This window comes from Ascidia mentula, chromosome 5 (genome assembly GCF_947561715.1).
Source record: "Ascidia mentula chromosome 5, kaAscMent1.1, whole genome shotgun sequence".
Lineage (NCBI taxonomy): Eukaryota > Metazoa > Chordata > Ascidiacea > Phlebobranchia > Ascidiidae > Ascidia > Ascidia mentula.
The window spans coordinates 21,856,847-21,870,756 of record NC_138570.1 but is presented as its reverse complement, the minus strand read 5'-3'; the positions used below and the strand labels follow the sequence as shown (position 1 = coordinate 21,870,756).

The 13,910-nt window shown below is 48.0% G+C and overlaps 3 protein-coding genes across 3 annotated transcripts; 1 reads left to right on the top strand and 2 right to left on the bottom strand.

Moving 5' to 3' along the window:
- Positions 1 to 4,751: 4,751 nt before the first annotated feature.
- On the top strand, positions 4,752 to 6,059 carry LOC145903230 (uncharacterized protein F54H12.2-like). The gene has a single exon (XM_082991296.1). It carries the CDS (start codon positions 4,752 to 4,754, stop codon positions 6,057 to 6,059), a length of 1,308 nt encoding a protein of 435 aa, XP_082847422.1.
- A 523-nt stretch (positions 6,060 to 6,582) lies between these two features.
- On the bottom strand, positions 6,583 to 7,724 carry LOC145903546 (uncharacterized). Its single transcript, XM_082991632.1, has 2 exons — positions 7,298 to 7,724; positions 6,583 to 7,229 (listed from the first exon to the last, which is right to left on the bottom strand). Exons 1-2 carry the CDS (start codon positions 7,422 to 7,424, stop codon positions 6,748 to 6,750), a joined length of 609 nt encoding a protein of 202 aa, XP_082847758.1. The 5' UTR covers positions 7,425 to 7,724; the 3' UTR covers positions 6,583 to 6,747.
- Positions 7,725 to 7,899: 175 nt separating this feature from the next.
- Positions 7,900 to 13,679, bottom strand: LOC145901914 (uncharacterized). The gene is made up of 11 exons (XM_082989730.1): positions 13,553 to 13,679; positions 13,325 to 13,486; positions 13,187 to 13,264; positions 13,008 to 13,106; positions 12,839 to 12,943; positions 12,650 to 12,763; positions 12,429 to 12,596; positions 12,224 to 12,328; positions 12,040 to 12,123; positions 8,825 to 11,973; positions 7,900 to 8,742 (listed from the first exon to the last, which is right to left on the bottom strand). The coding sequence occupies exons 1-11, from the start codon at positions 13,675 to 13,677 to the stop codon at positions 7,922 to 7,924; spliced, it is 5,010 nt and encodes a 1,669-aa protein (XP_082845856.1). The 5' UTR covers positions 13,678 to 13,679; the 3' UTR covers positions 7,900 to 7,921.
- Positions 13,680 to 13,910: the final 231 nt, after the last annotated feature.

The window sequence follows — 13,910 nt, the reverse complement described above, 5'->3', positions numbered from 1 at the left end:
GCACGCTGACCGCTGGTGAGCTGTTAAGTATGGGAACACCTACCTGGCTCGTGGAACGAGCAAGAAGATTTCCGTGTCTTCAACCACGAGTGCCGTGCATGACGGACGAAAGACGGCGCTGGCGATCATTTCAGAGCGGGCTGTGGCCGTTCCATATTACCGCATCACCTGCAGAGCTCGCGGAGGCCGGATTCTATTTCACAGGTCGCGACGACAAGGTGAAATGTTATTACTGCGGGCGGGGTTTGTTTCACTGGGAAACAAACGACTCCCCGTGGGTGGAGCACGCCCGACATTCACCACGATGTGAATATCTGCTACGGAAAAAAGGAGAGGACTTTGTGAGCACCTTTGCGGCGAGAAGCGGGGAAGGCTTCGACGTTTGCGGTCCGAACTGGGACGAAGCGTGTCTAAGAGAGGAGCGACAGAGGCTGGCACCGGAAATAGCCGAGGCGCTCAGCTACTTTCTCCGGCGGTTTTGATGCCCTTTTTTTTAGTGTCTTGTAAATGATTGTGCTGTTGTCGTGTGTTGTGTAAACAAATAAACTGTTTAAAACGAGAAGATTGTTTTGTGCCCCTTTCACTTTTGTCGAGGGGCGATAGGGTGTACACGCGGTTGTGCCGATGGAATTTCTGCATCCGTTTACCTGCCTTGTTGCAGGGCCCTCCTCGAGCGGCAAGTCATATTTTGTCAAGCGGTTAATAAAGGAAAAATTAACTGTTCCAAATCCCGACCGCATTGTTTGGTGTTACGGCGAGTGGCAATCCGCCTATCAAGGGCTGGACGGCGTCGAGTTTGTTCGCGGCATGGCGACCGACTTTGATTCTACCGAGAGAACCCTTTTGATTCTTGATGATTTAATGCGCGAATGCGATCAACACGTGACCAATCTTTTTACTAGGGGAAGTCATCACAGAAACATTAGTGTAATTTATATTGTGCAAAATCTATTTCACAAAGGTCAAGAGCATAGGACCATTAGTTTAAATGCACATTATCTAGTCGTTTTTAAAAATCCCAGAGACGCGTCGCAAATCGGTCACCTCGCCAAGCAAGTCCAACCTGGACGCGGAAGAGCCCTGCAGGAATCATATAGGGACGCGACAAGCAGGCCGCACGGTTATTTAGTCTTGGACTTTAAACAGTCAACACCTGAGCAATATCGCATGCGGACCAACGTGTTTCGCGGGGAAACTCAGATTGTGTACGTGCCGAAAAAGGTGTAACATGTCCAGTCGCGTCCGCGACCAAGCTCCGACACTCCTCACACTGGCGTCGGCAAAACCGAAGCTGGTTCGCACGATTCTAAATGCCGGCGACCGACAGTTAATTCAGTGCATTTGCGAGTGTGCGTATAACGTCTTAAAGGGGAACGTACCGTTGACTCGCGCCCAACGCGTCAAACTTTGCAGATACAAAAAGGGGATTCGCGAGTTGGGAAAAAAGTCGGTGTCGCTAGCCAAAAAACGTCGAATTATCCAACGAGGTGGCTTTCTTTCCGCGTTGATTGGTCCTCTCATAGGATCGGTAATTCCAGTCCTCGGTAAACTCTTAACCGGGGGAAAGTGAGATGGAAGGTGTACAAAAACTTGCCCTCGTGGATCCGAGCATTCTAAAGTCCCTCCAGGACAAATATACCTCGCGATCAACGCCCGTTGAAAAGGTGTTATCGACTTTGGACAAGGAAATGCAAGATATTTTGTCGGAACCGAAACCGCTAGAGGAAAAAGTGAAGCTTTACAATCAAGCACTTCATCGTTACCGCTTTTACAACGAAACCGTCGCCAACAAACCTTTGGAAGTTGCGGTCACCGACAAACGGCACAGCAGCGCCGAACCGAACAATAATACCGAAAAAATAATGCTGGAAAAAAGACTAATTGAAGCAACGCCGAAAACGTTGAAAAACAAAGCAAAGCGGCTGATGGACATCGTTCGCGAAAACCCCGATATCGATTTCTCGTCGAACGGAAGACTGTTGGTGCAAGGACGAGCAATCGACGGAAGTCACATCGAGGATTTGGTGCATTCCGCTGTGCGGCCGCGCCGTCTCGCCGCCAAACCTGTCGGCTGGACCGATTTCATTTCGGCGTTGGAAAAAGTCAACGTTCCATCCACCGTGCTTGCGTATAAAAAAAGAGGCCTTCCGAGTCGACCGCACCCAGTTGCACCCGCGACGCGACAGGCAAAGACGAGCCGTCGTCCTCAGCAATGGATCAATCTGTAGACTTTTCAAACGAATACTTTTCTCCTTCGCATCGCGGTAGTTTCGGCGGCGTCGCCCGACTGGCCCGCGCCACTCGACGGAATAGAGGTGATGTCAAAAAGTGGCTGCAAAAGCAGGACACTTACACGCTTCACAGACCTCTGCGTCGAAAGTTTAAACGTATGCGGGTGGTGGTGGGGGGTATCGATTGCCAGTGGGAGGCGGACCTCGTCGACCTGTCGAAATTAAGTTCGCGAAACAACGGCTTTAAGTACTTGCTCACTGTTATTGACGTTTTTTCGAAATTCGCTTGGGTCGTTGCAATAAAAACGAAAACAGGTGTCGCTCTTATCCGTGCGTTCGAGGCGATCTTTGAAAGCACCACACGTAGACCAAAGAAACTTCACACGGATCGCGGCAAGGAGTTTGTCAATAAACAATTTCAAGATTGGTTGCGAAAACACAACATTGAGTTTTTTACAACCTTCAACGACGAAACCAAGGCTTCGGTCGTAGAACGTTTTAATCGTACCTTAAAACAGCGCATGTGGCAGTATTTTACGCACAAGGCCGAAATAAAGTACATCGACGTGCTGGAGGACTTCGTCGAGAGCTATAACAATTCCTTCCACCGGAGCATTCGAACGAGCCCGGCGTCGGTGAGTGCAGCGAACCAGGAGTTAGTTTGGGAAAACCTATACGGCGATCCGCCGCGACCGGCCAAGGAGTGGAAATTCGCGGTGGGGGCCATGGTGAGAATCGCCGTCACTCGTCGAACGTTCAAAAAAGGATATCTGCCAAACTGGTCGGACGAGGTTTTCTTTGTCAACGCTCGCCGTCGGACAAACCCCCACACCTATTCCCTGATCGATTATAACGGGGAGCAAATAAGCGGCTCCTTTTACGAACAGGAATTACAAAACGTGGAAAAAAATCATTTCACAGTCGAGAAGGTATTGGGAAAACGAAAAAGGCGTGGGATGAAAGAGCTGCTTATAAAATGGTCAAATTACCCTGAAAGTTTTAATTCCTGGGTAAACGCGAAGGACGTTGTACATTTGCCGACCCGCTGACATTTCGATGCCGCCCAAAAACGATTGGATTTGGTGCGGTCGAATCTTACCCCGCGCGGAAGTTGTATTTTTCACCCAAGTCATTCTCGTGTTCGTCGTGGTGGCCGCCAGTCTCGTGAATTTGACTCTGGGCAATCCGAACCCGAATCTTTGGACGGCATTACTCGCGAGCGGCGTGGGTTATCTTTTGCCGGCACCCACTTTGCAAAAGAAACATGTTTTTCATAACGCTTCCGAGCAACAGCAGTTTACAGTATTACCCCCAGAACACGACGACGAATTACACGACCAAGCTTCCGAAAGCGATCCACCTAGATCAGGGGCGATGGGAGATCGCTCTGAGCGACATTCAATATCCGCACAGTTGGGCGAACGTGAAATTTAACGAAATGTGGTTCGCCATTAAGATACGCCACGGAGACGAAGTTGTCAGGGAAACTTGTGTTCTGGCCGACGGCCACTACAAATCGGGAAGGGAAATTGTGGGCGGTATGGTGACGTTATTGAAATCACAAGGGTCGAGGGGTTTCAGAAGGCTTCTTCGTGGCTTGGACACCGAACATTTTTCCCACAGCGGTGGAACTGTAAAAAATCTCGTTGTCTTCGACCACGTGACGCGTTATACCACTGTGAATATACCCGAGGGGTGCGAGATGACACTCTCGGTCGAATTGGCGCGCATGCTGGGCTATGCAACGACCAACCAGTCCCTTGTCCTTGAATCGGGAAGACACAGAAGCGAAAAACGATGCGCGCTTGAGAGTTATACGTTTTCGTCCATATTCGTGTATTGCGATATTCTTGAACCGCGCGTTGTCGGGGATGTGCTCGTGCCTTTACTTGAAACGGTGGCGGTGCAAGGTACTGCCGGCGACAGTGTCTTTAAAAGGTTCAACCGACTGTCATACCATCCAGTTAGAGGACACACGATCCGAAGTGTGGAACTGAGTTTACGAAACGAATTTGGCGCGGCGATACCTTTTGAAAGCGGTCGCGTTGTAATTACTCTTCACCTCCGAAAGAAACCAATACAATTCGATTGAAATGCGGCAACATTGCGGTGTTCCTTATTGCGTCCAAAATGATATACACGATTTCGAAAGATATTACGTTACACAGGCCGGCGGCGGAATGCCGTTTTTCGCGGGGTCCGTTTCACAACGAGGCCACGGTTTAGGCAGCATATTCGCGAGTCTCGGTAAAGCGGTGTTGCCTTTGTTGAAAAGTGGAGCTAAACAGGTTGGAAAGCAAATAATTCATTCGGGGGCGGAATTCGCCGGAGATTTGCTCGCCGGACATTCGCCGCGGGCCGCCGCTATAAAACGCAGCCGAGAGGCGGGCGCGACTTTATTACGTTCGGCACAGCGGTCCTTTCAACAACGGCCCCCGGGAGAGCCCGCGAAAAAACGTAGAAAAACAGCCAAGAAAAAACGTGCGCCGAGGCGACAAACATCTGACATATTCTCCTAACATGGGCAGCGTCATAAACCAACACTCTGGAAGGTGCGCCAAAAGTGAACTCGACCTATTCGCGGTCAAACCGACCCAAGTCAGCGTAGAACAATCGACTTGGGTTGAATTCGCACCTCTCTCGACCCTTACCGATGCGGGACCGATCGAGTTCCAGGTTTCCGGAACCGGTGAAGACTACATTGATTTGTCCAATACAATGCTTTTGTGTACGGCCCGCGTCACCAAGGCCGACGGAACAAATATGGACGCCGACGTCGCGGTGGCGCCGTGCAACTATTGGATGCATGCCCTTTTTGATCAGGTGGATTTAAGTTTAAACAACAAACTCGTCACGCCGGCGAGCAACACGTACCCGTACAGGGCGTATATCGAGACTTTGCTTAACTTCGGAAGCGACGCGAAAACCACGCAATTGACGGCGGCGCTGTGGCACAGGGACACCGCCGGTCACTTCGAAACGCTCGGCGCTCGTAACAGCGGTTTTACGGCGAGACGCGCCCGAGCGAGCGACAGCCAGGACATTCAAATGTTGGGCAAACTTCACTTGGACATGGTGTTTCAGGAGAAGTTTTTAATGAACGGGGTGGACGTGAAGATTCGCTTGATCAGAAGCAAAGACGCGTTTTCGATTATGGCCGCGGCCGGCTCTGATTACAAAGCAAACTTGCGGGACGTCCGTCTGTTTGTTCGCAAGGTCAGACCGACCGCTCCCGTAATGTTCGGTCACCTGAAAGCGTTGGAAAAGTCGACGGCGCTATATCCGATTACGCGCACGACCGTTCAAGTTTATTCGGTTCCGGCCGGCAACCTTTCCACGACCCACGACACGTTTCTCAGCGGTCAAATTCCTAGACGCGTGGTGATCGGTTTTGTGGACAACGACGCATACAACGGAACTTACGCGAAAAACCCGTTTCACTTTAAGCACCTCGATTTGAACTATTTGGCCCTGCACCACGACGGCAAGTTAATCCCGGGACGGGCCCTAACACCGAATTTTGCCAATAGACAGTATGCGAGGAGTTTTTTAACGCTCTTCACCGGCACCGGAAGTTTCTTTTTGGACAAGGGCAATTCGATATCGCTCACCGATTACGGCCGCGGTTTCACGCTGTACTGCTTCGACCTGACGCCCGACCAAGCCGATCAGGCGTCTTTCGAATTGGTCAAACACGGCAACCTTCGTTTGGAGGCGCACTTTGGAACGGCGCTGCCGAATTCTATAAATATATTGGTGTACGCCGAATTCGACAGCATTATTCAGATCGACAAATTTAAAAACGTAATTTTCGACTACTCGGCCTGAGTGTGCGCGCGCCCGCGTGTGTGTGTGTGTGTGTGTGTGTGTGTGTGTGCGCGCGCGGGATGGACGAAATTCAAATCGCGGCGATTTTGTTGCGCGATCCGGCCACGCGGACTCGGTTTTACGGCGTTTATGCTCGCGACGAGCTGGCAAACCTGAATCACCCCAATCCCAAGGCCTACGTCGTAAATACCGACAAAAGTAACCGCGAAGGAACGCATTGGCTCGCTCTGTATTTCGACTCGGAAGGTCGCGGCGAGTATTACGACACCTTCGCTCGGCCACCGTTTCACAGAGAAATCGTCGCCTTTTTAAATAAAAACGCAACCCGGTGGACGTCGAATTCGCGTGTCGTCCAACATCCCTTGTCGTCGGCGTGCGGTCCCCATTGCATCTACTATTTACTGTTTCGCGCGCGCGGTTATTCCATGTCGCAGATTGTCAAAACCTTTTCATCCGACCTGAGTGAAAACGACAGAACCGTCCACACCGCAATTTCGAAACTGTAACCTGTTATGTTTTTTTATTGGCGAATAAAACAAAATCACTGCAAAACGTGTGTACGTGTGTATATATATATTCGAATACAAGTGTGTAAATGTACAAGTCTCGCCTCCTCTTTTCTTTCTTGCGCGCTCACCGGAGGTGAGCGCTTTCCCTCCGCAGGAGGGAAAAAAAAGGGGGGGGGGATTTATGGCGATTTGTCGAATCCCTCGCGGCACAGCGAACGTTCACCGAGCGGTGAGAACTTCGACTCGTCGGTGGACAAGAAAATGTGTTCCACACGCGCGGCTTCCTCGCAAACGGTCGCGTCGGCCGCGTGCCGGGATTGACAGTGGTAGAACTCGAACGATTCCACGCTTTCAATCAGCGGCCTCAAATAGGCGACGGGCGAAAACACCGATTTCGACTTGAAGCTTATGCCGATGCCGTTCGCCGAAAGGTCCACCGACATGTTTTGGACTCTGAGATTGATCAAACAATCGTCCAGAGCGACCGAGGTCGACCAGTACACAACCTGCACCCGACAAAAGCCGTCCCCGGTCGGTTTGGGAATCAACAGCACGTAGGGTGACTCCGAAAACAGGCTTTTCGCGAGCTGTCGTAATTCATCGTCGTCAAACAGCTCCCCTCTGAATCGCACGTAAAGCGTAGCGCAGCGAAGTCTGGTACCTGTCAAACAACGATAGGTGAGCGAACGGGTGGCGACGACCGCGGCGTGGCAAACGATCGAATATTACCTGCGGGTACTTTTCTTTTGCATATTTCGGTGAGAATTTCAGTTGCGGTTTTCGGCTTGCCTCCGCCGCTGCTGTCGCCGCGAGAATCCGCCGCATCGTCGAGGTTCGCTCCTTTGCTGAGAGACATTATTTCCGCCGCTGCTGTGTTTGCTTTATCGATGGACAACGTCCCCTGCCTGCCGACGCCGCGTTATTTATAACGAAATAACAACAGGAAATGACGTCAGGTCTTTTGTGCCGACGACGGCGGGCGGTCGAGTCCGCGGTCTTGCACACGATGGTGCAATCCACTCTCTCAAAATGACTTGTCCTGTGCAAAGAAACTTAAACTGTTTCGTGTCGCATCTAATCGTCGAAAGGTTTTACGACCCTACTCGATTGCGTGCCCTTGCGCGACGGGGTATCGCTGACGGAGTGTTGTTGTCAAACAGCATTCGCACCGACCCGGACTGACCCTGAAGCTCTTAACTCGCCGTGTCGCACAAAGCCACAGCCAACACCACGATTTGTTTTCGTTTTATTGCTTTACGAGAAAAAGAATACACACACACACACACACACACACACAAAGAGAGAGAAAGCGGTTCGATGCACAACCGACGGCGGATGTTCAATCTCGGAGGTTCACAAATCCAACGGTACGGTGGAAACGCCGTCGGCCAACACTTTACGTTTACAATAAAAATTACCGATTACACTTCGCGATTGTTCGTAGGTGAAAACGGACTGGTTCATGACCCGAAATCCGGTGTTTTTTCCCGCCACGCTCACGCCGGTATTAAGCACGTCGAGATAGTGCTGAAAAGAAAGCGGGTTTTGCGATTTGTTGAGTCCCTTTGACGTTTGCTTGTCGTCCCCGTCGCCACCTTTACAAAAATATGTTTTTGCGGCGAGGGCCACAATTCCAGTTCCCCTCCACTCGATCTTGAAAAGACCGGGTGTGCGAAGGTCGGAACGCTCGCGAACTTTACAGCACGGATGCTGGATAAACGGACGGTGGGAGACACGCGTTTCGACAAACTCGGAGCGATGTAGGTCACAACAAGGCGACGGAAACCATTTGTGAATGTTTTGAAAAAATTCACGTTTCAAGCTGGGGCGAACCACGTCATCGAAACTGTCGGCCGCCAAAGCAATATAAAACGAATCGGTGTCCGAAACTGTCAACTCAAAATTACAACGGTCGACAAAACGATCGATGAAATCGTAATAGAACTCGAGCATGCGCAATTTGGCATATTGATAAACAAAGAAACCAACATGAACCGGTAGATTTTGATGGATTGTTCGCTTTTTGAGTTTCATCTCGTACAGATCGTCGTTAACCCTTTCGACGTGCTTGAAGCGGGGAGAGTTGATCAATCTTTTTGCGCTTTTTCCGCACAGATACCTTGTCTCCAAATGTTTTCGTTTGTTCGTGATCACTTTACCGTAACTGGCATTGCCTGGAAAAGGACGAAGATGATTAACACAAAAGTTACAAAAAAGCACAACAAAAACATTTGACTAATAAACAACAATATTTACCGAGCAGTTTGAACGTGTCTCCAATAAGCTTTTTGTCAGGTTCAACATCCCCCAAGCGACGTGCCTTGGTGACCGCGTCCGTGAACGATTCGAAACAACGGTTGGGTTCGTAGCATATGACTTGGTAAATGTGACTGACAACCAGACCGTGCGATAAATACCACCGTAACAAAGGGGTGGCGAGCAAAATTTTGTCCCCTTTAAGACTCGCGATTAAAGATCGACGTTTGGTAGTTAGGATGCCGTGTTTTTCTGCAAAATGTCTCATGTATTCCCCGATATCGGCACGCGAAATATCTATGTTTTTGAAAATCGGACACATCTCGCTAAAATATTCGCGCTTTTCGGGTGGAACAGCGATGTCGCATTCGACCAAGCCAAACAGGGTGCCGGAACGGACAGCGTCGAGTACGTTAGCAAAATTACGAACCGTTGGAATGCGAAGTTTTTGAAACATCCGCCCAGCAACGAAATCGCGCACGGACTTGTCGACACGCTGCAGTGCGTACCATTCACACTCCCATATGTGCAAAACCTCGTACCCAAGCCGCCGAAAATAGGCCGTGACTTCGGTGGTTTTTTCGCGGGCAACCACCGGGGCATTTTTATCTTTGTAACGAAAACGCGATGAGCACGTTTCACACCCGTGAAAATAGCAACCGTGAAACTGAAAAATTTTTCTGTGTTCGTGACAATAACCGTCCACCGGGATGTTACGCTGACCTATACGAACTTCGCCTTTATTGAACTGGTGTTGGATAAATATCCCATACTTTTGCGCACACCAATCCAACCATATTCGCGCAAGGTGACCGTGCCTGGAAGAATGCCTTACACTAAAAAGACGGGTATCAGCCTCGTAGGTGAGCACAGAAAAAAATGACGTCCCGTGGGCCTTTCCCATTGCAGAGAGATAGAGAGCGTTGCAATCGTAGCCAACCACAGCTTGACAAACTCTAGCCTGTGGGCCGTATTTCACCGAGCGTATTCTGGTGACGCCGCGCTCGTGATACCTATGGAAAATAATGGCAGGACCTCCTACAATATTTTCGCGTACGAGGTTAAAAATGTCTTTGAACTTTTCACCAAAGAGCGGTAGACCGATGTCCGGATTAATCGTTTTCATTAAATAAACGAGAGTTATTCCAGGAACGGAAATCGCTTCTTTGAACGGATCTACGCCGAGTCCCTCATAAAACGTGCAAAGTTTTGAAACAACCTCCATAAACGGCACGACGTCGCGATTATTGTACCAGATGAGATAGTCTTCAAGGGATGTCATGCCTTCCGAACGCCATGTGTCTAAACACCTCCGGTAATCGGCGTCTGAAATACCGGTTCTTTTGAGAGAACTGTAAAAAGCCGTCTGCGGGGGTAAACAAGGTTCTTTCAACTTTTCGATACTTGTCATATATTCATAGGGATAACTCCCCTTCAGCAAATTACATTTAAACGCGCGCAACAACATGTCATAGGAACAGTTTGCCGCCACGTAATTTCGCAAGTCGAGAAATTCAAAGCACCTTGTTTGTATCGATAAATACTGATTGTTTCGTTTTACTACATTTAAAATCTTGTCGGTGTTTATCAAAGCGGGTATGAGATACTTTTTTACGAGATTTAAATCGTAGGATGATCCGTTATACGTCAGAATCGGAATGTTTGTCAAATATAAATGGAGATCGCGTTTTAACCTAACCAAAGGGTGGTTGTTGCCTTCGCCGTCTTCCAGTTCGCAACTGACGCCAATTAATCTTACCAACTGTTTGATGACGTCGGAAAAGCGATCAAGCATAATATTTGAGGCCGCGGTTCTTATTCGGTGCAAGTAGCCAACAAAACGGTCCACCAAATCCTGACTATCACCGGTTGTGATAAAACATTCCGGGCTTTCAAAACCGGGGACCGATGAACACACCGACACACTTAACGGTAAATGTTCAGCAATCCACTTGGTTTTCGGCGCCGGCTTTGGTAGACCTTCGGTGGCGAAATAACTTTCAAAATCAAAACACGCGCGAAAGGGAAACAGGTTTAGCGATGGATCTACAACGACCCCAGCATTTCTAAGCCTGTCCAGCACACTTCCCATGGGGGAAAAAAATCCTGATTTAAAAACCTCTTTTGTGACCAAATCGCAGGTGGCCTGGTGACGATTACATTGATAAGGACTTGGAAAGGAAGTCGAACAAACACGACAACAGAAGGTTGACGAGTACTTGTTCATATCGGTGATCAAACTAAAGTGTGTTTCATAAAGGTTAAGATTTAATATTGGATCTCGTTTTTCGCTGAAACGGGTCACACTACGCCAAATGAGTTTACACTTTAACTCTTCACCGCGAATTAACTGAAAGACATTAATGTTAAGATTAAAAAAGGCTTCCAAACAGGGCAAATCATCTAGGGTGACACCCGGGAAGTTCGCGGATTCTAGACCGGCGTGTTGGGCATATTGTTGGCACAGTTCACGTGCTCTAGACGTGAGCCCTTGCACCATTTTGTGATCCGCAAAAAGCGCCAGACAGCGAAAGAAACACAAATTGTCGTCATAATACCGTCTGCCATCGACGGTTTTGTGTAGCGCACGCAAACCGGTATTTTGTGAGACGTACAGCGGCAACTTTACCCCGCGTCCAATAAGCGGACTTGCCATATAATACACATAAAATGTGACGTTCAGAACCTCTTTGACTATCCAGGAAGTGTTTGGGCGCTTTAACCTTACTTCCTCGGAAACATCGATCTCTCGCAAAGCGTCAAAAAACCTTAACAAATCGTCAAGGGTGCGAACGACAAAGGGTTTTTCAAACACCTGGAAGTTATTAGCGCTCGCGTGCCAGTAACGTTCCTCACCCGAGATACTTTGCAGAGAATACCCGAATCCAGCGTTAATTCGAAACGCTTCATTACCGCCGGCCAATATTTCATCTGCGATGTCATTTACGTGTTCCCAGTTTATCGGTAGGCGAAAGTTAAAAATACTCGTTAATTTTCCCCGTCTCTGAAAGGTGCGTATCGCTCGCCAGTTGTCAGCCACCAAACCACTACCAACAGTTTCGCCGCGGTCACCTGCATTACACTCGGGGGAAGATTCCAGATGTTGAATTGGTCGAGAGCGTCTTCGAGGTCTCCCACCGCTTTTTCCACTAAACAATTATTCAGTGATTTCTTTTTGGCAAGCTCTTGTCAATAACATCCGACTGAACACCCACCTACCTTTCTGCACCGATCGGACTTCGATCGATTCCAAATGATAACCTTCATTATCGCCTCCCATCAAAGCACATTCGCTCGCACTACAAGTATCGAAACCGGTGTGAACACGTTATACCAACGTAGAATGCACATACAAACAATTAGGTTTGAAAATACCAACGTATTTTTACTTGTACTTACCTTGATTCAAATTCTTGCAATTTGTTTCCACCGTCTTCTTCTACTTCTTTTTCTTCCTGTGGCTTTTCGTCTTCTTGCAACTGAATTAACCCGACCCTTCTTACACTGTAAGAACAAACCCAGCATAATTTACCTGCACGTTACACCTATTCATCGTTCAGATATTGATACGACCAGATCAAACAACGATATAACTTGTACTCACTCAGATCCTGTATCAGGGGCGTTCGTTCCCCGCTTTGCTTGTAGTTCACGTTCCATCGCCTTTTCGATTATAGCGCAATATTCAACGATCTCAGAGTCGGTTTCCGTGTACAGACTATATCCCTGTACTTGTTCACTACCCTTTTTTATCTTTTCCTCATCGACGCTGCTGCGATACACAACATATATTAACTGTTTCAAACGGTCAACACTAATTCAAACCTTGTTTGATCTTTCGAAGACTTTTTGGATGCAACAACTATTTTTCCGTTTTCCAACGTTTCGGTGGTATGTTCACGTAGCGTTGGACGAAAATCAACCGGGAATGTGTCGGAGCTGTAAGGTACACCACAACACGGACATAACGCAGGGAATTATGTTTGTTACAAGTAAGTAAATTAGTCAACGAACCTTTCGACAAATGAATGCTGTGAAATTTCGCCCGGAGATCGCACATCGATAAATTGAGGTGTGTCCAAAAACCCTTCCTCACGTTGGTTTCCATGATTAGCAATTCTATGAGGGAAAAATATATAAAAATTGTCCAACGGAAAAAACAAACAAGCCGCATGTAACTTACCCCGATACACCAGCTTGGAGGTTATCCACTTTCACTTGATCAGTTGTTGTATTATTTGACTTGTCGACAGACAAACCTACATCGCAATTCCCATAGGTTCTACGAAACAATAAAAAAGAAAAATAAACGTGATTTTTGTCAAAAACCAAATGTGATAAACACACAAATAATTGTTTTACCTTCTTTTTTTGATCGAATTCGTAGCAGAGGTTTGTTCATCGACAGAGCTGATCGCGACACAATCCCAGCTTTCAATACTACAGAATAATATATTGGTTAAATACGGCATTTCCTACTTAAACGCAATTTAGCACAACCTTAATCTCTTTCCTGTATTCGTTTTTTGCACTTTGTCAGCAAACGATCGTTCTCCACCATATGATCCCACATCGTCTACTTTTGGGTTGGCCTTTCGAAGGGTTCGCAGGACCTTACAGTTTTGCTTTAGGTGACGCTTAAGGTTGTTCCTGTTGCTAAAACTGTGTGAAAGCAAACAAATGTAAATGCAAAACGATTACGCAATCAAACATATTCTTTACGCTTACCTTCTATCACAATGCTTGCACACATTTAGGACATCACAGTTCACCATATGCAGATCAAGTTGCTCGGGGTTCCAAAACTTGGCCTGACAATTCTGACAAATAAACTTACGTTGAGCGACTTCCATGCTGACTACCTCGGCAACACTCACTCTAGCTCTCTGATAACTCGGATGAATGTCGCTGATCGCAGTTGCTGTTTATAACACACGCACCCACTTGCCTTTTTTGAGGATCTTCTTTCGCTTGTTCTAATTATAACCGATATTGCGCAATTCTCATCCTTGCTGCGTACAAACCTCGTAAACAAAGCACGACCTTATTTGACCATGACCACAAATAACAGAACATCGATCGTCGA